The sequence below is a fragment of the Eumetopias jubatus genome, unplaced genomic scaffold (genome assembly GCF_037043125.1).
Source record: "Eumetopias jubatus isolate StellerSeaLion01/CBP00866 unplaced genomic scaffold, mEumJub1_p1.0 scaffold_9, whole genome shotgun sequence".
NCBI classification, from domain to species: domain Eukaryota; kingdom Metazoa; phylum Chordata; class Mammalia; order Carnivora; family Otariidae; genus Eumetopias; species Eumetopias jubatus.
The window spans coordinates 130,683,108-130,705,659 of NW_028274815.1; the positions used below are offsets into that span (position 1 = coordinate 130,683,108).

At 49.8% G+C, this 22,552-nt stretch overlaps 1 protein-coding gene across 1 annotated transcript in view; it reads right to left on the bottom strand.

Moving 5' to 3' along the window:
• Positions 1-22,552, bottom strand: part of ATP9A (ATPase phospholipid transporting 9A) — a 128,005-nt gene that overhangs the window by 15,115 nt on the left and 90,338 nt on the right. Inside the window, exons 15-19 of the mRNA XM_028125226.2 lie at positions 14,804-14,965; positions 5,457-5,549; positions 4,339-4,422; positions 2,779-2,949; positions 135-233 (exon numbers count right to left, since the gene is read on the bottom strand). Of these exons, the coding sequence (XP_027981027.2) occupies positions 135-233; positions 2,779-2,949; positions 4,339-4,422; positions 5,457-5,549; positions 14,804-14,965 (609 nt within the window). The remainder of the gene's footprint in view (positions 1-134; positions 234-2,778; positions 2,950-4,338; positions 4,423-5,456; positions 5,550-14,803; positions 14,966-22,552) is intronic.

A 22,552-nucleotide genomic window follows, 5' to 3' on the forward strand; every position in this document is an offset into this window, starting at 1 on the left:
AATGCTGTAAGATCCCCCGCCACGTGGTTAACACGCTCCTCCCTCCCCTCTTTAGGGGTGCACTGGAGGTCCTGAGGTCACGGGGCAAACTGCAGCGTCACCCCCATGAGACCCCAGTGCAGACAATACTTTACCAGCCGGAAAACGTGGATGTCCTGGTTTCTGGTCACCAGATGTGCGTTCTTCGCTGTGCACGTAGCTGTCTCCAGCTTGTCCCCCGTCAGCATCCAGACCTGGAACCACAGCAGAAGGAAGCGCTTCTTGGTCACTGTTCAAGGCCAGCCTGCAGCCTGTGTCTGTTCAGTTTCCAGGAACATCGAGCTAAACTTCATTTATTCCAACTTACCTCAAGGCTCATGGTGTCCCCAACACACCACAAGGATACCCCATTTCAAAGGCTTCAGGACCCCAAGTGATCACTGCTGGTGGCAGCAAAAGCTGATACAACATTTCTCGAAAACCATTTGGCCACACGCTTCCACAGACATCATGAAGGTCGGCCTCGGACCTCACCACCCCCCTTCTGGAAATCTTTGTTAAAGCAATGAAAAATCTCAAAGAAGGGGATGGTGGTATGGGTGAGGGGTCACTTCCGTGTCCTACAGAAAACACTGGTTTGTCACGTTACATGCAGTCTTTCTATGTGGTTGGTTAAGCCAATGGTAAATGTGCCAAGTTCCTCCCCACCTCCTAACAGATCATTCTGCGTTTTGCTGCCGCGGGCTCAGAGAGGGCAGGTGACTTGCCCCAAAGCCTCACAGCTAGCTCCTGTCCCAAACAGGCCCAGAATCCCAGCCTTCAGAGCCCAAACTGAATGCGCTTCCTGCTCCGCTGGTTTACCCACTGACCCCCTGCTCTCGCGGCCCCAGCAGGGAGGGTCACGCACAAAGCACATGCCGGCAGTGGGGAGGTACAGGAAAGCAATGGCCATGGTCTCCAGAGCATTTGCCGGGCCGGGCACTGATCAAGCGCCATCCACGCTCAGTGCACTTGACCTTCAGGGTAATGTGGAAAGGTAGGAAACAGAGCACTGAGAAGTCAAGCCACTTGCCAAGGGCTGCCAAAGCAGTCAGTGGAGAAATTGGAGCCAAACCCAGGCAGTGAGACAGCCAGGATGCGGGCACTGGGCCCTTCTCAGGGGGGCTGTGGCTCTGGGCTTGGCCCTGGTGGGTGTCAGCCTCCTCTCTCAACATCTCATCTGGCCGTTAAAAAAAAATTCTTTGTAGTGATCCCAGTGTTCAGGGTTTGCTGAAACACTGGGAAAGGAGCTAGGAGGCTCAAGTTCTAGAAAACCATGGAAAGTCATCGAAGCACCATGTGACTGATGCCCCACGTCCGGGATGACAGGGGGGCACTGCAGGTACGTGCCCAGACCTGAGCCCCAGGCCCAGCAGCACACTTCCCACCTTGCTTGGCCTCAGCTGCTGCATCTGGGGAGGGGCTAAAGTAGAAATTTTCCAAGTTCCAACAGCTTCTGGCCTGTGAAGGACCTTGTGCTAGGCCTGCCTACAAACCCCCCTGACCCCTCACCCCCCCCTTCCCCCTCCCGTCTGACCAAGGAAACCAGAAAGAGAAGTCCAGTCCACACTCTGGGAATAAAACAGCCTTTTGGAGAGGACAGCTTTGAGGGGAAGCTCAGGATGGAGCCAGAAGCAGAAACCAGAATTCCAAATCTTAGGGAGATGAGGTCTACGGAAGTTGCCAGGGACAAATTTCAGCGCCACAGTGCAACAGAAGCAAGCCCTTCTGACTTTGGACTGTTTTTCCAAAACTGGGATCTTGCTGGCAATGTCCTTGCAACAAACTAGATACACGACAGGATCTGGTTTGCAATGACACTTGCCCACATGCGTGTGAGTCCCCCCCACGGGCACGACTGTGGCTAGAGCTCCCTTATTACTGCGGCCCCGCTCACGGGAGCCCGTGCCAAGTACCGGCCCAAGGACTCCCCCGAGAGCTGCTTCGGGGAGGAGGTGGGCGGCAAACACGCCCAAGTCCAGGAGCTTCAAGCCAGTGAGGTTGCGCTTGTTTTGCTCAGGGCCTTTAAAACGTAGCGTGCTGTTCGGACGCCCTCTGCTGGCCTCTCTGGATTAAATGCCTGAATTTTTTTCTTTCTTTTTTTTCTTTTTGGACCCAAACAGTGTAAATAAATAAGGCAGTTTGTTGGTACAGGTGGTCAGTCCACGGGGCGGCCCCTCATTCACCGAGAACAACAGGAAGATGGCTGGCCAGCCGGTGGCTCAACAAGAATATGCCGAACACCCCAAGCCTGCTGGAGGGAGAAGGGGAGGCACGTGGTCCCACGGGGAGCCCGCTGCGGGGGGAGGGTGGCGGACGACAGCAGTAAAAGCAAACACACAAGACGTCTTCCAGAAGCAGGGCTGGAGGGACGCAGTGGCTCATCTGAGCCAGAGCTGTGGGTCGCTGTCCGTGCCCCCTCCTCCCCCCACCTTTCCTCTATTCCCACCTCCTTCCCCACCCCCTCCCTAATTTCTTTTTTTTTTTTTTTAAAGATTTTATTTATGTATTTGACAGAGAGAGACACAGCGAGAGAGGGAACACAAGCAGGGGGAGTGGGAGAGGGAGAAGCAGGCTTCCTGCCGAGCAGGGAGCCCAATGTGGGGCTCGATCCCAGGACCCTGGGATCATGACTTGAGCCGAAGGCAGACGCTTAACGACTGAGCCACCCAGGTGCCCCCCACCTTCTCTAATTTCTGCACTCTGCTGCAGGGCCGATGGTGAATCTCAGCAGCTGGGTCCCAGGCAGGTCCGGCCTACCTTAATGCCAGCATTCCTCAGCGTCTCCAGGGTGGGCCTCACGTCCGCCTGCAGCTGGTCCTCCACCCCCGTCAGACACAGCAGCTCCATCTCCATCTCCAGGCTCTCGATCACGGTGGCCACTTTGAGTGAGCGGTCGTGCACACTCAGCTTGGCCTGGACATAGCGGGCCTGCGACACAGCGGGAGACCCAGCCACTGCTTAGGGTGGGAAGGGGCCAGGCTGACGGGCAAGGAGAATGCAACACCAAGTGGGGGACCCCAGGGCATGGTTGGACCTCCAAGGGATGAACGGAGACTTCCAGTGTCCTTCCAAGTTCATTGGCCCAGAACTTGCATAGGCCCTAGTTCTACCCTTTCCTCTTTACTTACCTGCTGTGCAACTTCTAGCAAGCTGCTCAACGTATCTGAGCCTCCACTGTTCTCACCCATGAAGCAGCAATAACAGCCCCAACCTCCCTGGGTTGTTGCAAGGATTGGTACAACTTAAGATCTCAAAAAAACGGCAGGTTCTCCCACACACAGCACACGCTTTGTGACCAAGAACCCCTGATCACTGGGTTTTCTGGAGATGAAGTCCCACCTCCAAAGACCATTGACCCAACCCTTCAGTTTAGCTACTTTGCAGGGTTAGCAAAGACATGGAAGAAAATCAAAAATCCCTTAATGGGTTGTTTCAAACACACGCCTTTAAACTTGAAAGGACGGTAGAATTTATCAGGGCTAAAATTCTTGCTAAATAAAACTTTACGAAGAACTCAAGCACAAGGAAGAGACAGACTCAGGCATAGCTCCTCTGGGTGGAGCCAGACAAGGACCCCAGAAGCCTGTCCCCAACCACACTTCTCTCCCTTTCGGTCACACACCCATGCATGCGCTGGGCTTTGTGACAGGCCGGGGGATACAAGGACCCTTCCCTCAAGAAACACACAGTTTATGGGAGAAGAGGACAATAAACCAGACATATTCATGCTGGAACCCTTGGCCGTGAAAGTTAATGATCTATTTCAACTCTTTTTTCATACAGAAATGAGGGCTCCAAGGAGGTGATTCATTTCAAATTTTCCAGAGGGTATACCATGTGCCCATGACTAACCTAAGTAGTGGGATACAAGAGCAAACCAGACTGATGGTCTCTGCTCTGAAAAAGATTTTGTTCCAGGAAGGAGATATGAAGAACACTAGACAGAAACATAGAAATAAGATCATCCTAGATGGGGATTCGCACAGTGAAGAAAGTTAAGCAGGTGATGGATGGCAAGCAGTGAGGTGGTGCTGCCTTAGATGGGGAGTCCAAGAAGACTTCTCAGAGGCAGTAGTATTTGAGCAGAGACCCAAAGGAAGCAAGGGAGCAGGCCACAGAGCTCTGTGCAGGAAGAGAGTTCCAGGCAGTGAGAAGAGCAAGTGCAAAGGCCCTGTGGCAGAAGTGAGCCTGGGGTGCTCAGAAAGGACCTCAGTATGGCTAGAGCAGAATGAGCGAGGAAGAGACGGAGAGGAGATATGACCAGGGAGGTAAGGGTAGGGCTGCAAAAAGTAGCAGAAAGGTCCCAGGACCACTTACTTCAAAGTCTTGATACTGCTCCTCTGCGAGAGACTTCTTCGCCACCACGAGCACCCGCAGACCTTCTCGGGCCATGTTTCCACACTGCAAAGCAGACCTCAAGTCAGTGGAGAGCCATACTAAGGGCTCTGCCTCCAAGCCCCAGACTCTCACTGAGGAGGGCTGGATGCTGCAGTGGACACAGGGGCATGGGGAAAGTGGCAAATCAGAATATGGCTTTCCCCTAAAGCAACCCTCCCTGAAGTAAATCTCAAGGGAGGCTGTGACATCACAGCCCACGGGCCAAACATGGCCTATGCATAGGTTTTCTTCGATTGGCACAGTATACATTTCAAAATGTAAGTCAATGCTCTAAGACTTCACAGATAAATGTGGATTTTTGGCTTGCTGGAAAAACCGAACCTCTGAGGAAACCACACATGCTTTCCCAAATAACCGCAACCAACGATGGAAGAAAAGCAGCTGCTTCTAGGTCTTCCCAGAAAACAGTTGTCAAGTGAAGACACACAAAGTGTGACCCTGTTATAACACACCCCAGCCTGTTTCATTTGACTTACCTGCCTGGCCCCTGTCGGCATTTGAGTTTGCAACCCTCTAACTGAAAACATAGTATTACTGAATGGAAAATGTGTATTCCCCTACCTGGAGCTGAGAGATAAAATAAAAACGGCCTGATAAACCAGAGTTTCTTCCCTCCTTGCTGTGGCCAATTCTCCACATCACAAACCGGGATAGGCAGCCTGTGACATGGCCCCCAGTGACCCCCACCCTCCTGGTACCTGCCTCCAGCCAAAATCCAGTGAGGAGCTGACTCTTGTGCAGGGCAGCTGAGTGAGCTTGGAAGTGTCTTGCCCCACTTGAGCCTTCAGATGAGACCCCAGCCTCAAGCAAGCCCTCGAGAGACCCTAAGCAGAGGACCCAGCAAAGCTGTGCACAGATCCCTAGCCCACAGAAACCAGGAGAAATAAAAGCGTGTTGTTCTAAGCTGCTAAGTCTGGGGGTGATCTGTTACATAGGCACAGGTAACAAGTACAGGGACCCATCTTACTATGCCATGCAAGGGGCAGCCTCCAGACATGCTTCTGCCGCCCAGTTCTCAGTCCCTGCACCCCACTTACCTCTTCCTCCAGCCAGTCATTGTACTGCACGATGCCAGCCATGACAACATCCGCTCCCTTCATGTAAAACGTAATCTCTCCCGTTGATTCATCCTAGAGAGGGGGCCCAGTGGAATGAACACCCAGAGGAACACCCGCTTTCTGCTCCTGTGCCCACTTCCCAGGACAGATGGCACACAAAGCATACTTAGCGGACGCCAATGTTTTTTTCACTTGGCCAAAGATAAAAAGCAAGAAGTGGGGGTGGAGGCCCTCACTTTGGGGCAAAGGCCACAAGAAAATAGAAGAAAACTCAAAGCATTTGGAAACACATTAAATGATGAAAGCAAGATCAAAAGGATTTAAGAACTTTGTTTTTAGTTATTACTATCCCAACAGAAACAGACTCCCACGCTGGAAGATCATCTTAAATTTATAGACGGGACTGCCAGGATCATCAAACTGTGGTCTACCTGGAAAAGTGGGGAAGTAAGGTAATTATCTAGAGCAGGGTTCTCAACCTTGGCATCATTCACACATGGGCTAGAGAGTACTTTGCTGTGGGGGTTGACCTGTGCACTGCAAGACCTTCTGCAACATCCCTGGGATGTCCCCACCAGCTGCCAGCAGCACCCCGATGGCGACAACAACCCAAATATCTCCAGACATAAACAAACATTCCCTGGGGAGCAAACTGCCTTCACAAACTGCTGAGTCCAGTAACTCCAGACCCCTATGTCTACCTGAGCACCTAGCTAGTGATCAGATTACCCAGGTGTTCGTTCACACTGACCAGGTTTTCTGGGAAGTAGGTAACACCACAGCCGAGGCATTGAATGCTTAGACCCGACACCAGCTTTTGGCTGTGTGCACTTGGACATGTTTCTTTCTCTAAACCTCAGTTTTCTCATCTGTAAAACAGGAATACTAACAACTCTTACCACATAGGCTGTTGTGGCTTAAACAACGTCACCTACACAGAGCACAGAGCCAAGGACCGGACACAGAGATGGTGTCCATTCAACATCATCAGTCCTGCTCAGGGGACAGTAACTCTATGCGCCCCTCGAGCACACCGTATGTGGAGACCAAGGCTTATTAGCCCAGCGGCTCTCCAGGGAGGGGATTTTGTATTTGCCGGTATCTGGAGACCTTTTTGGTTGTCACAACTAGGGGTTGTGGATGCTACTGGCATCCCATGGGTGGAGGCCAAGAATGCTGCGAAGCACCCCACAGCACACAGGACAGCCACAGCCTAGAATCATCCCGCGCTGGCACCAACACTGTTGAGGCTGAGAAAACCTGGCTTTGAGGAACGGTGGTAAAGCCCCTGGTTCTTACTCCCTGACAGTCCTTCCTCAGCAACCCCCATCACGGCGAGCCTGGAGGCAGCAGAGACAGGGAAGGGGACGGAGCATGGCCGTCCCCACTTCCTGCCGGGATTCTGCTGCCGGGGAAAGCCCAGAATACGTACCTGTAAACTCGTTACTCAACACGAAATAAATACCCAAAGTCAAATTTGTGGTGTAAGTTTCCTCCTTTAAAACAGCTTTCTAATGCCCTCTAATCACTGACAATCTTTGAGAACTACACGCTTACCCATAAAAGCCCCCGCCGGCCACCCTGAGAGGCACCTGTGTGTTAACAGAGAAAAGCTGCACGCTTCATCTTTGACGGATCACACCTATGCCTGCTCGTGACTCCGGCCAAAGACAACTGCCTGAAAGCATCCCAGGGCTTTTCCCTTTTCCCTTCACCCAAAAGGTGCTTAACGACACAACGGTAGGAAATAGCTTCCCCCTTCCCAGCTTCCTCTCCTGCAGAGGGTGCTCGGGAGAGCTCAGACAGCCCGTCCAGTATAAACACTGTATCAACCATCTCCTCCCGTTACTCATTTCCTCCCACCCAGTTCATCACAAGGTTACTTCGCTCTCATATTATGGCAAGACTACGCCGTAAATTTACAGAGCTGCTGGATGCACTGCATTGTTTGGGGGCCTCATCTTTTTCCACTGTGGTCTGATTCTGGCCCCCGTTCAAAGGCCTCTTTTATGCAAACAATGACAGGGGTATGATCTACAGCGATGATCCGCCTCCATCATTCTACGTGGGACGGGTGGGGGAGCGGGCAGTGAAACATCTGTACACAACGAAAACAAAGCAGGCAACGCAGCCTTTCTTCAGAGAGACAAGGACGCTAGCCCCAAAGAAGCCCTCAGAAGACAGAGATTCTCGCCAAGACTTCACTTTGTGAGTGCAAGAAGTACCTGCCAAGTACCGTCCACGGGCTCACACGGATTTGGGGGTGCTGATGAACCAGGAGAGAGCACAATCCTAACTGTCAACAGGCACCAAGCCAAGACATCTTACAGCTGAGTTAACACTTCCTTCCACGGGGTAGTTGGGCAGGTATCTTCAAGTAAGAGGCAGGATATCTGGGTACATCAGAACTGAGCTGTTGGCCCCCACACAATGAACATTTGGGGTGGATGGATCATTCTTTGTCAGGAGGTTGTCCTGGTCTCCACCCACTAGATGATGTCAGTGGTACCACCCTGAGTTGTGACAACCAAAAATATCTCCCAACATTTTCGAGTGTCCCCTGGAGGCGAAATGGCCCCAGGACGAAAACCACTTCATTAGAGGAGTTAAGGAGATTTCTACAGAGAACCTGCCCACATGCCCTGGAGGCTAATTTCCACCCATCAAAACCACAGATAAAGAAGGAGACAGGGGCGCCTGGGTGGCTCAGCCAGTTAAGCGTCTGCCTTCAGCTCAGGTCATGTTCCCGGGGTCCTGGGATCAAGCCCCACATCGGGCCCCCTGCTCGGCGGGAAGCCGCTGCTCCCTCTCCCGCTCCCCCACTGTGTTCCTGCTCTCGCTGTCCTCTCTGTCAAATAAATAAATAATATCTTAAAAAAAAAAAAAAGACAGGTCAGCAAACTAGAAAACTTAGCAATAATACGCATTTCATTAAAGATGGCCTAGCAAAGATGGATGCTCACAAATTGACTTTTAGTTGTGGAGAAATGAAAAACGTTAAGTTTCCAAGAAAGGAATATTTAATTAATGGTATTTTTTTTTTCAACAGAGCACCATGCACACATTAAAATCATAAAAATCATCTTTTACTGATCTGAGAAAATTTTCACCATATATATTATTCAATGTGGGGAGGGTTTAGAAAGCCTTATGTGACATTTGATCCCAATTTCATAAAAATTTGTGTGATTTTTACACTCCTATATGCATAGAAAAAAAAAACTGAGCGGAAATTCTCTGAAAAGGGAAGAAGGGGGTCATCTTTGGGTGGTGAAAATAAAGATGATTAGAGCTTGAGCTCTTTCTTTACATACGTATTTGTTCTGAATGCCTTAACTAAATATTGGGTTCGTCTGTTTTTTATTACCTTGGAAGGGTGGGGTGCTGTTTTTAAAATAACCATTTGCCCATCCAACAAGTATCCCCTACTGTTCCTGCTGTGATAAGACACGGGGCCACAGCTCATAAAATATGGCGCGTATCTGGGAACGAACGAGAGCCCCTCACAGCTAAAGGAAGGGTGGGGGATATTGCTCACTTATCCGAGAATGGCTGATATTGGGTATCTGACGATGAGTCAGCCCTCAAATGACTTCAGCAGTGCCCATGGTCCTAAAACTTGAAAACATAAAAGCCGGAACAAAAGTAAATCCATGGGAGATAATGACTCTGATTCACCAGGAAACACCCACCCACCTGATTTGTGCTGTTGCTTCCAGGCCACGGATGTTCTTGACATCAGATGTGTGCTCAAGATAACGGTTTAGAAGCCATGGGTCAGGCCAGGTATGGGCCCGTGGGGAACAGCAGCAGCAGCGTGGGCAAAAGAGCCCCCTTCCCACCCAAAAGTTGCCAAGGATATGCGTCCTGTTGAGTCTGAAAGTACCTACTGGCATCAGGGACATAAAAATCCCTTAAAATGTGTCATTTTCAAAGCATATTCATGCTGTGTCACTGGGTCAGCACAACAGCAGTTCATGAAGCTGTTTCTTCTACACGGAGGGGAGGCAGCTTCTTCAACGGCTCCCAGTGACCCCTAGGCCCTGGTACTCATGCCCTTATAAGACCTGCTCCCACTGAGTTGGGGCGGGGGGCGGGGGATGGACTCGGTGACTTGCTTCCAGTTTAGCGTTGCAGAAGTGAAGTGAGGGGAGGCCAGTTCTGAGAGCAGGTTACAAAGTCTGTGCCTTCCCTCCTGCTCACATGCTTACTCGTTCACTCAGACAAAGCCGGCTGACAAGGGAGCTGACCTACAGAGAGGCCCGTGGAGCAATGAATGAGGGTGGCCTCCTGCCAAAACAGTGAAGAACTAAGCCCTCGGTCCAACAAGCGCAAGGAGCCAAGTCCTGCCAACAACACTGATTTTATCTGGAAGTGGATCCGCCCCCAGTTGAACCCTAGGTGTTGGCAGCCTGCGAGACACCATGGGCCACAGGACCCAGCAAGGCTGCACCCAGAGTCTTGGCCCAGAGACCCCGTGAGATACCACCTTCTATTGTCAGAAGCCACTAAGTGTGGGGTAATCTGCTATGCAGCAACACATGATACACTACCGCAACATTACTACGGATGCTCTAGGAGCTTTTCAACACCCCATTCACCACACCTAAACTCCCAGGTCCTAGTGGTTAAAGAGCATGGACTTGGGGGCCATATCACCTGGGGTCCAGTCCCAGCTCCACCATTCTCCAGCAAGGTGAACTTGAGGAGACTGCTGAGCCTCTCTACACCTCAATTTTATCCTCTGTCAAATGCCAGTCATACTGGTACCTACCCTGTTGGCTTACGATAAGAATTAGTGAGTTTATGCAAATCATTTAGAACAGCATCTGGCACGCAATAAGCATCATTAAATGTTACCTATCATTACATTATTGCTGTTCCAGCAGCTACTAGTACCTCTGCTACCGCTAACGACCCTGATCACAAACTTCTCGTACTACTATTACAGAATTATTATAATGGAATCTACAGCTCTTTGCTCTTTATAAGGCATAAAACACTGGGGTAGATCAGGGTAAAGGGGAGCCTCATTTCTTTTTTTTTTTTTTTTGATTTAAATTCAGTGCCTCATTTCTTTTAAAAACAAAAAAGATGAGTCATATTCCAAAGTTGCCCATGATCTGAGCACAGTTTTTTCCAATCAAGCCAAATGATGTGAAAAACCTTTACAAATGCCAAGGAACCATCCCAATACCAAAACAGGTCCAGATGGGACAAAGTCATCTGCATTTTTAAAGCTCTCTGGGTAATTCTGATGATCAGCCAGGTTTAAGAGTTACTGAACACAGTGATGTGTGGAACACAGGGTTCCCAGGCTTCCCAGAATGGAAAGTTGTGGTTCTCTGAGTAAAAGAGCAAATGGTAAAACAAGATAGTGACAAAATTTTAAAAATCTGACACTATCGAATAGTGGTGAGGACGTGGAGGAACGGTGGGGCTGAGATTAGTACAAGCACTGCGGGGAGAGAAGCGGATGACCTCTGGTAGAGGTAAAGATGTGTATGTCGCCAGTCCAGCCAACCCGACCTCTGGACATACTCCACAGAGGAACATCAGCATGACATCTAACGGAGGCCAGGACAAGGACATGCAGGGCAGTGCTGCTTCTAACGGCAAACACAGGGCCAACTATCTAAATGGGTATCAACAGGGAACTCCAGTAAACTGAAGGAAGGGACATATATCCATACAATGTAACGCTCTAACATGGCTAAAAGTAATGAAGTAGCATTAAGTGTATGAACATAAAGTTCTTTTAAATGTTAAGAACAGGAAGTGAGATAATGATACAATGCTACTTATACAAAGAATAAAAATACGCAAAACCGTAATACACATTATTTATCCCCAAACGTATCTGATATTAATATTTGAAAATTCCTTAAAAGTTACGAACTTCCTATAGGAATGGAAAGGAAGCACATCCAGGAGGGGCAGATGGGCCTTCAACTGAATGCACAATGTTTTATTTCTTTAAAAAAATATTTAAACTGCAATACCTACAAAAATAGGGATGAATCTCACAAATATAAATTTGAGCAAATGAACTCAAACATGAAAATCTACTGCATGATTTCTCTTATATAAGGAGAAAATCTCAAAAAGAGATTAATCAGTGGTAGAAATTGGGAGAGTGGTTCTATCCCTGTTGGGAGAGGGATATAGGTGACCAGCAAGGAGCACAAGGGAGTTGCTGGGGTAACGAAGGTTGGGATTCTGATCCTTGCTCTGGATGCTGGTCACATGGGTGTGCCGTGTAAAACACTTGAGCTGCACACTTAGGATGTTTGCACTGTTCGCTGTGGACGTTGTATTTCAACAAGTTTCAAAATATATAAAAACAAAATTTGAAATAAATGTGACAAAATGATAATGCTGAGTGATCACCATATTTTTTTCCAATAATTTTTATAATTGTACAAATGAAAAACCTTTTAAAATATTGAATTACAACAAGGGGGCCAAGACTACTCAATGAAGAAACAACAGTCTCTCCAACAAATGGTGCTGGAACAACTGTATATACACATGCAAAAGAATGAAGTTGAATCCCTACCTCACACCATATACAAAAATGAACCCAAGATGCGTCATTGACTTAAAGAGCTAAAACTACAAAACTCCTAAAATATAGGGGTAAATTTTCATGACCTTGGATTTAATGATAAATTCTTGGATATGAAAGGGTATTATGCTAAGCGAAATAAGTCAATCAGAGAAAGACAAGTATCATATAATCTTACTGATATGAGGAATTCGAGAAACAAGACAGAGGACCATAGGGGAAGGGAGGAAAAAATGAAACAAGATGAAACCAGAGAGGCAGACAAACCATAAGAGACTCTTAATCTCAGGAAACAAACTGAGGGTTGCTGGAGTGGTGGGGGGTGGGAGGGATGGGGAGGCTGGGTGATGGACATTGGGGAGGGTATGTGCCATGGTGAGCGCTGTGAATTGTGTAAGACTGATGAACCACAGACCTGTACCTCTGAAACAAATAACACATTATATGTTTAAAAAAAAAAATAAGATAGTAGGAAGGGAAAAATGAAGGGGGGTAAATTGGAGGGGGAGACGAACCATGACAGACGATGGACTCTGAGAAACAAACTGAGGGTTCTAGAGGGGAGGGGGGTAGGGGGATGGGTTAGCCTGGTGATGGGTATTAAGGAGGGCATGTATTGCATGGAGCACTGGGTGTTATACGCAAACAATGAATCATGGAACACTATAACAAAAACTAATGATGTAATGTATGGTGACTAACATAATAAAATAAAATGAAATAAAAATTTAAAAAATAGATTACTAAAATAAAAAAAATTCTTGGATATGACACCTAAGTCAAGTGCAACAAAAGAAAAAATAAATTGGGCTTCAGCAAAATTAGTGACTTCTGTGATCAAAGGAATTTTATCAAGAAAATGAAAAGACAACCTACAAAATAAGAGAAAATATTTGCATATCAACTCTCTGATAATATCCAGACTACATAAAGAACTCTTACAACTGAACAACAAAAAGACAAACAACCAAATTAAAAGGTGGGCAAAGGAGTTGAATACACATTTCTTCATGGAAGATATAAAATTGGCCAATAGGCACACAAAAAGATAGTCAACGGGGCGCCTGGGTAGCTCAGTCGTTAAGCGGCTGCCTTCAGCTCAGGTCATGATCCCAGGGTGCTGGGATCAAGCCCCACATCGGGCTCCCTGCTCGGCGGGAAGCCTGCTTCTCCCTCTCCCGCTCCCCCTGCTTGTGTTCCCTCTCTTGCTGTGTCTCTCTGTGTCAAATAAAATCTTAAAAAAAAAAAAAAGAGAGAGAGAGTCAACATCATCAGTCATTAAGTTAATACAAATCACAACCACAATGAAATATCACTTCTCAACTGCAAAAATGGCTATAACCAAAAAAATGAAAAAGGAAAATAAAAAGTGTTGGTGAGGATGTGGAGAAATTGGAAGCTTCCTACGTTGCCAGTGGGAATGTAAAATGGTGCAGCATTACAGAAAACCATTTGGAGGTTCCTCATAAAGATAAAAGGATTACCCAGCAAGTGTGTAATGGACCCAGGATGACCCAGCAATTCCATTCCTAGGTCTATAGCCAAAAGAATTAAAAACAGGTATTCAAATCCCTGTACGTGAGTGCTCATAGCAGCACTATTCACAATAGCCAAAAGGTGGAAACAACCCAAATGTCTATGAACAGATGAATAGATAAGCAATCGCTTAGCCGTATAAAGGAATGGAGTTCTGGTTCATGCTACAACCTGGATGAACCCTGATAACATTATGCTAAATGAAAGACGTCAGACACAAAAGGTCATGTGTCATAGGATTCCAGTTATATGAACTATCCAGAATCAGTAAATTTCTAGAGACAGAAGCAGATTGGTGATTCCTGGGACTAGAATGAAGGGGGGAATGGGGAGTCGCTATTTAATGGGTATTAGGGTTCCTTTTGGGGTGACGAAAATGTTTTGCAACTTGACAGAAGTGGTAGTTGCAGGGGGCCTGGGTAGCTCAGTCAGTTAAGTGTCTGACTCTTGATTTCGGCTCAGAGTCATGAGATCAAGGCCCGCACTGGGCTCCGCACTGGGTGAGGAGCCTGCTTAAGATTCTCTCTCTCCCTCTCCTTTCACCCCACCCCCCAGGGCATCTGCATGGTCTCTCCTAAAAAAAAAAAAAAGAAGAAGAAGAAGCGACGGGTGCACAACACTGTGAATATACTAAATGCCACTGAATTACACACTTTAAAATGGTTTGCTTATGTGAATTTCACCTCAGCAGATAGATGTTTAAACAAAAGTGTACACAATGAGAAAGGTATTGTTATCAAGAAATGCCCAGTCCTTGGGGCACGTGGGTGGCTCAGTCGTTAAGCGTCTGCCTTCTGCTCAGGTCATGTTCCCGGGGTCCTGGGATCGAGCCCTGCATCGGGCTCCCTGCTCCGCGGGAAGCCTGCTTCTCCCTCTCCCACTCCCTCTGCTTGTGTTCCCTCTCTCTCCGCCAAATAAATAAATAAAATCTTTAAAAAAAAAAAAGAAAGAAAGAAAGAAAGAAATGCCCAGTTCACGTACTTTAGGCCTTTCCCTCTAGAACTAGGTTAACCAGAAGCTGATCAGCTATCTGAGGTCTTGTCTAATTGATGGACTGATAATATTCTTAACGTTCAGGCAATTCTATTCTCTTGTTAGTTTGGACAATCGACATCAGAAAAAAGAGGGTAATAAACAGTTAAGAAAGAATGTTGAGGTTACGGGGACCCACGCAGGAGACTTAAGTTTTTAATCATGTTAAGTCCTAGAGAAGGTAACTCACCCTCACGATGATGCCCATGCGCTTGCTTTCATAGGTGAAAGGGAATATCTGTAAGATGGTGAAGTTCAGGATCTGGTCGCCAGGGGTCCTCAGCTGCATGGAAGACTGGTCTCGGCCCACCAGGGTTAAGCCCACGCTTTCGGTCCACTGTACCAGGGCCACCTAAACGTGACACAGGGTCAAAGGTCAGATACACCGCCGAGGGTCCCGGTTCAGAGGTCAAGCAAACGAACACCAAGGGGGAAGGGGCTGCGGCGACCAGCAAAGCGCAAGCTGCCCCTGTGTCCCTGGGGAAGGCTGGGTCGGCCGGTGACAGCATCGGTTCCTCGGGGCCTGCAGGCGCTGCCACCCGCCCAGCCGCCCTCCACGCGGCACAACTCACCTTCTCTCCCAGGTCCCCAGGCAGGCTGCATGCCTGAGCCGGGCAGAGAGCGCGCGCAGGGTCGAAAGGGACCCCTTCTGGAGGATTCGCACCGAGCCCACAGCAGCACGAGCAGAGGAGGACGCGGTGCAGGGCGGCGCTCGGCCTCCACGCTCTCCTCTAAGCCTCGCGAACACCCAGCCAGGCAGGTGTCCACAGCGGGTCTCAACCAGGCAGCTCTGCCCCCTAGGGGACATGCAGCCATGAGTGGGGACAGCTCCGGCTGCCAAAACCGGAGAATGGGCGTGCTCCTCGCACCTCCTGGCCTCCGCCCGTGAGGTGCTGCTACACCTCCCAGAACGCAGGGGACAGCACCCCCCGCCCCCAGACGGCAGGACCGCCGAGGGTGAGATCACTGGTCCACGCAGAGGAGGACGCAGGTGCAGGGGGAGGTTACTAACTCACCGCGCCAGGTGATGCTGCTGGGCAGTGGCGCGGCCAGGCCAGGCGGCCACCCGGGTTTACCCGGCGCCCAAGCCCACCCACCGCGCACTGCCCTTCCTGGAGGCGCGGCTTCTGTCGCCGCCTGGAACCTTCTGTCGGGAGGGGGGGGTGCAAACTGCAAGACAGGGGCCAGACCGGCTGCGCAAGTCAGTGAAGAGGGCGGGGGGGGGGGAGCGCGTGCCAAGGGGAGCCGCGGCACACCCACAGCGGGCGGCGACCCCCGGTCGCGCTGAAGGACGCTGCCCCAAGGCAATGCGGCCCAGGAGCGCCAGAGCGTCCAGCCTCTCAAGAAAAACGAGATCTGGGCCTGTCCCTGAGGTCTCCTTTTAGATGTAAACAATGGGCGTGTTTTTAAAAGCCTGTGAAGAAAATAAACCCCCGTCCACAGAAGAATCTGGCTGAGTGTCCGGGAAGTACGAGCGGAAAAGGAAAGCAAAGGTGGGGTCAGAGAGGGGGGCCGGGGCGGGGTGGGACAGCTGCGAGTCCTCACCCCCGCCACTGCCCAGGAAGGAGACCCGAGTAAGTGTGAAGAGCCCACAGCGCCCCCCAAGGGACACGGCCTACACGACAGGGCCAGCCCGCTCGCGCATCAGCCCGCTGAGCTAAGGACCAACTCCGCCTGACGCGAGAGGCAAGCGTGGCGGGCTGCTCTCGGCTGCTCTCGGCTGCTCTCGGCTACTGTCGGCTGCTCTCGGCTGCTCTCGGCTGCTCTCGGCTACTGTCGGCTGCTCTCGGCTGCTCTCGGCTACTGTCGGCTGCTCTCGGCTACCGTCGGCTGCTCTCGGCTACTGTCGGCTACCGTCGGCTGCTCTCGGCTACCGTCGGCTGGCAGCGGCGACAGGCTGACGTGGAATCTCATCCTGGATCTAACTGACCAAGTATAAAGCCCCAGGGAAACGCCAATCCCAGCTCATCCGGGTGCCCGGCCGCAGAGCACCGGGGCCAAGGCTGGGCGGTGCATGCGCACTGGCGCATCCTCAGGGGTGCCTGACCGCAGTCAGGCATCCATCCCTGACATCCCCCCCACTGTCACTGCTAGAAACTTCACAGGATGTGCAGCAGGCCGAATAATGGCCCCCAAAGATGCCCACATCCCAATCCCCGGACGTGTGAATATGTTACCTCACGGGGCAAAGTGGGCTTGGCAGGGGGTGATGAAGATGAAGGACCTGGCACTGGGAGACCGTCCCGGATTATCCAGGTGGACCCCATGTAATCACAGGAGTCCTCAAAAGGCAGAACGCTCCCGGCGGTGGCCCGGGAGAAAACCGCGGGCAAAAGGAGGGTCAGAGCGATGAGACGGTGTTGGTTCTGAAGGTGGAGGAAGGGACATACACCGAGCAATGGGGGCAGCGTCTCGGAGCTGGGAAAGGCAAGGCAACAGAGCCACCCCTGGGGCGTCCGGGAGGAACACGGCGCGCCCTGCCGACACCCTCATCACAGTTCAGTGAGCCCGACCTCACCTACCCCGCTGGAACACATCGTGCTGTTTCAAAACAGCAGATTTGGAGCAACTGGCGACAGCAGCGATAGGAAACGCATCCAAGAGGCTCCCGATTTTAATGCCAAACAAGCTGCCATTTTATTCTGATCCAAACCCAAGAGCATGGGGTCTAAAAAAAGAAAAAGCACCCTTCCCCCCCCCCTTTTTTTTCCTAGAAAATTCAATCTTTAGGGAAAGAAACGGAGGCAGGTTTTAGGAGAGAGCAGACCTGGGGAGTGACAGAGGGTGACAGAGAAAGGGGCGCATGGAAGGTGTCAGTTCTGAGATGTTTTATTATCTTTAAGCCCAGAGTGGGGGACAGAGGTGCCCATTAATGCTCATCTGTAACTGTCTGCAGTATTTCACGGGGTCCCTGTGGGGGCTGGAGGCAGTGAGAGTCACTCTCCCAGGGAATCAGATGCCCACACTTCTACTTCATTGGGGTGCTTCCTGAGCTCCCCCTTCTGCTACCAAGGGACTCTGCACAAGCAGACACCCGCTGCTCCTCGGTTCTGTTTCCAGAACACCGAGGCCCTCCTGGGCTGCCCTGCTTTACCCTGAAGCAGTGGGGAGGATGAAACCAGGGTTCCAGCCCAGCTCTGCCACCTACCCGCACTCCCTCCAGCCTCTGCAAAGTGCGGGGCTCCAGGTGGCTTATTTTCCATTTCTGTTCCAGCTCTAAACATTCTGTGCATCCATCCTTAGTGGGCTATGCTCAGATACCTAACTAGGTTTCTGCGGTGGACACAAATTGAATTTACACTAACAAGAGGCTTGTCTTCAAGAATGGGAAACTCTACCCTGTTTCAATGATGTCGAAACAAGTCAACCAGGATTTACAGAAAAGGAAGGTACTGTCACACTGACCTCCCCCTCCAAAGAAACAGGCCAATCAAGTAATGATTGTTTTCGGGTCTTTTTGCTATTAGCCTACATCAGTCTTTGGAAACCTATTCATTAACTCGTTTAATTCAACGGCTCTTTCAATAGTGTCTGTCTTATCTGATAACAATCCTCTCTCAAAGTCCAAAATGAACAAATCACTGAAGATGGGTATACACAAAATACTCCCATCGGTACATAAAATGGGCATTGGGTGCCACATGTGATGAGCCATACTACTATCTTCTACTTTTACCCTTCTGCACTACTGAAATATTTTTATCATGTACATGCACTTTTTATTTATTTTAATTAAGTAAACTCATATCCCAACACAAGATATTACAAATACGTAAGGACACACAAGCTGAGAAAGCTTGACTAAGTTTACACCTTTACACACCACTTTATAGTAACAAAGAAAAATTCTTCTCTGGAGGTCTTCAACCATAATTGTTAGTGAAAGGGGTTTTTCCATTCTTGTTTTCAAGCTGCAGTGACTTCACCCCCTAAAAACCTCTTTCATTGTTCTAAAAAGACGTAAAAAGTGGGTGGTACTGGGCTTCAAGGAAACACATTAATTACCCCAAAACCTGCTCCTCACATCAATCATCAATCCAGGAAGAATGTGGAACTCCAGACCTGGAAGCAGCTTCCAAGCCTATGAGGCAGTTCTGGCCTTGGCCAGCCCAGCCCCCATGCCAGGGACCCAAGGGGCCGTATTGGGGGAACAGTTGGTCTTTAAATCTGAAATGACAAACAGTGACATATGCTGATGGATGAATTACACCTGTAGGCAAACACCTTCTAACTGCACTTTGTTCTGCAGCGAACCTCTCAATGGAGTGAAGGAACCAGCCACCACCATGCTTGCTGCCCCCCACCCTGGGTCCAACTTCCTCATCAAAACCCCTCTGGTCTCCTTGGGGACAGACGCCCCCAGGACATGAGAGCCCTGTGGTGGAAGTAGAGTCAGGAGTGGGGAGGGTCTCTGATTCTCACCTTCCCCTCTCTGGCCCATGTTAACTTAAGTCAGCGTTAATTTGGAGCTGCTTTCTAATAGAAATCCCTGAGATTCTACTGAGAAGAGACTGGTTTGGAACTGGGGTGCTCCCTGACCCTTCTCAATTGCAGCAGGGACAGACATTTCAGGGGTCAGGAGAAACAACTGCATTTCTTCCCAAAACAAGATGATAAAAAATGAGGCTACTTCTTTCTTATCCTGGCAGGTCCGAGCTTCCGTTCAAGAGAATCATCCCTTATCACCCAATCAGAAAGGATTTGGGGGTTTTGAGTCTCACTATCCTTAACAGCCAGAAGTGGGGTCGCTGGGGCTTCGGATCAGAATATCCAGAAGTCAGAGCAGAAGCAGAAAAAGAAACCCTGTTACGGTTGAATGAATGAATGAATGAATGAACAAATAAATTAACTCAATCAAATGAAAACCGAGAAGGGGTGGAGGGTGGGGAGCTGGGGTCCTGAGTCGCCTGTGTGCTCTGGTTCGGGTCAGGAAATCAAAAGGACAGGCTGCTACGCCCCCTCCCTAAAATGCCCATCTGAAGAATTCACGCCAGAACAATCCATGAAAGGGCTTTTTCATCATTTGTGGGTCAGCAATAAACCACCTGTGACAAGTTTTAATAATTTTCCCTTTGTACCTGGGAATGTGTGCTTGGGAAAGATGCCAGGTCAGGCTAACGAGCCTTGATTTCTTGTCAGAAGCAGGATATGCAGTAATCGTAAGAGCACGCGTGAATCTGATATCTTTGGTGGCATTCAAGAAGATCAACACTCGGGCTCACAAAGACTGGCCAGTCCGCCCTAATCCAGCCTTTCAAGGCTATGAATGCATCCACAGACCGAAGTATTCTTTACTTAATGAGGAAACTGATTCACTAAGGCACCACTGGGGGCTGGACAGGGAGCAGATAGGAGGAGGGCGGGCCCCACAGGGGCAGGGGTAAACTGAGGCAGCAGCCACCCAGCTCGGCTAACCACTGCCCAGTAGAAACTGGGCCCACCATTTCCAGATGTGATCTTCCTCAAGAAAAGCTGATTCTTAGATAACATTAAGTGATCTTTAAAATACTGCTGATTATTAAACACACACACACACACACACACACACAGCACGGAGCAAACAAAACACGGCCGGTTTTGCTTAAGAACCTGTGGGCAAGATGGTGGAATAAAAGGCCACTCCCTGATCCAAGTTCTTTGATCCATTACTTGAAATTCAGCCGCCTCCTATCACTGAATCAGACGAAAATTAGTATCTGAAAAGAATGACGTCATCTCCATAAAAACGTAGCCCTTTAGAAATGACTATTCCCTTAAGTCCATTCTGGGCTTAACCCTAATAAGAAACAGGACAGAACTTTTGCATCTCTGGCCCACGGAGCAGCTGATACCAAGGATGGCTCATTTGATAGTTTCCTCCGGTGTCCCTGAAACACAGCACCCCCTCTCTTCCGAGCAACCAAAATTCTATTTCAAGATTCTTACCCCCGTGGTTAATAAATAACATTGATGGAGGAGGGTTTTCTCCTTGAGTTCCTGACCTCTGTTCTCTGAACTCAACCTGGAGCCGAGGACCGGCAGTGAGATGGTAAAGCCCCACGCACCTCCTAAATCTCACTCCTGCGCGCTCTGGTCTGAATGCGGTCATTGTCCGCGTGCCTGGAGCGCAGGTACAAGGAGGCATTTTGGGGGAGCGCACACCCCTGAGAGAGGAACATGGCCCCGGAGGGGAAAACCACGGGGCCTCACAAGGACTGAGCTTGCAGGACCCCCGGAAAGCCACACGCTTGCCCTTCCCTGGTGGGTCTCAGCCTCACTCTCTGCAACAGAGTTAGGAAGATGCAGAATGAGACAACTGGGACCTTTTGCATACACACTCGGAGATGTGCAGATTTAATCCATCAGGCCATCCGTCAGGACGTTAAACTGAGGACAGCCAGGAGTGGGAGGCAGGATAAATCATCTGTGCTGTACCTAAGCAGGAGAAAAGAGTGTAGCCACTAAACATCCTACCACAGATGCTACTGGACGGGGATGAGACAATGTACTACCAAGTGGACACATCAAGGTGGAATGTGGAATGACGCCAAACATTTTAATTCTATGTAGAGAAGAGAGATGGGAAGGGAAAATACTCGAATTTTTTTTCTGTAATTGTTTACTTTTTCTTTTGTTTTTTAAAGATTTATTTATTTACTTGAGAGAAAGAGGGAGCACGCACGGTGGGGAGGGGCAGGGGGACAAGGAGAGACTCTCAAGCAGACTCCACACCGAGCACACAGCCCAACATGGGGCTTGATCTCAGAACCCGGAGCTCAGGACCTGAGCTGAAACCAAAAGTCAGATGCTTAACAGATGGGGCCACCCAGGCGCCCCTGCTTCCTTTTTCTATAACAAGCTTGTGTTACTCTTATAATTGGGGGAGGAACTAAAAATAAAATCCGCTTCTAGGTGAGCTGTAGCTTCACTCCCCTTTTCCATCTCCCAGCACAGTGACCGGAACACAGGAACGCCCTCCTGCCACTAGGCCATTGGGGAGAGACCTGTGCACACAGCTCTTTGCTTATCTCTCGTCCGTCTGTAAGGGGGACTGTTTCAAGGTTACTGGAGACTCAAGGAGCAACACACCGTCATTCGTTTTCCTTTCCAAGGACAGGATCTTGGAGAGATGGGTAGTGAAGGCAAGACACTCCATGGGAAGGCTTCTGCGGTCTGCTAGAAGGTTTCTTAGCTCCAAGCATGGAAGCCGCCCAAAATGAGAAAGAGGCAAGGAACCAAAAAGCATGCTTCACTGAGCCTAGGAGGCCAAGAGCCCCTGAATGTGAGCTCAGAAGAGGCAAGAATAACCAGACACTCGGCAGGTCACGCAGTATCAGCCCTAAGCTCCCACCACAGGTGCACAGCCCTCACTGTCCTTCGTGAGCGACAAAGCACGTTCCAGCCCTCTTCCCATGGGTAGAGAAGCAGTACTGCTGAGTCATGTGACCAGCCCCCGGCCGGAGGCTGCCTCGTTTTAATCCTGCCAGCCACGTGGCCTTGCGGGTACCCCTTAGCCAACCTACGCCTCATCTGCAAAACAGGCACAATCACAGTAATTGGGTTGTAAGGGCTGCCCAGAGCACAGTGCCCGGCACGGAGAACAGGTGTTCAGCAGGTGGCCATGTCATACTGCTGTCAGCTCACCAATGCTTTGCCTAAAATCACTCCGCGAAGGAACCCTCGTGCACTGCTGGTGGGAGTGCAGGCTGGTGCGGCCACTATGGAAAACAGTATGAAGGCTCCTCAAAAAGTTAAAAATGGGGGCACCCGGTTGGCTCGGTCAGGAAAGCATGCAACTCTTGATCTTGGATCTTGGAGTCTGAGCCCTACGCTGGGCACCGAGATTACTTAAAAAAATAAAAATAAAAATAGGGCGCCTGGGTGGCTCAGTCAGTTGAGCCTTTACCTTCGGCTCAGGTCATGATCTCAGAGTCCTGAGATCAAGGCCTGCATCTGGCTC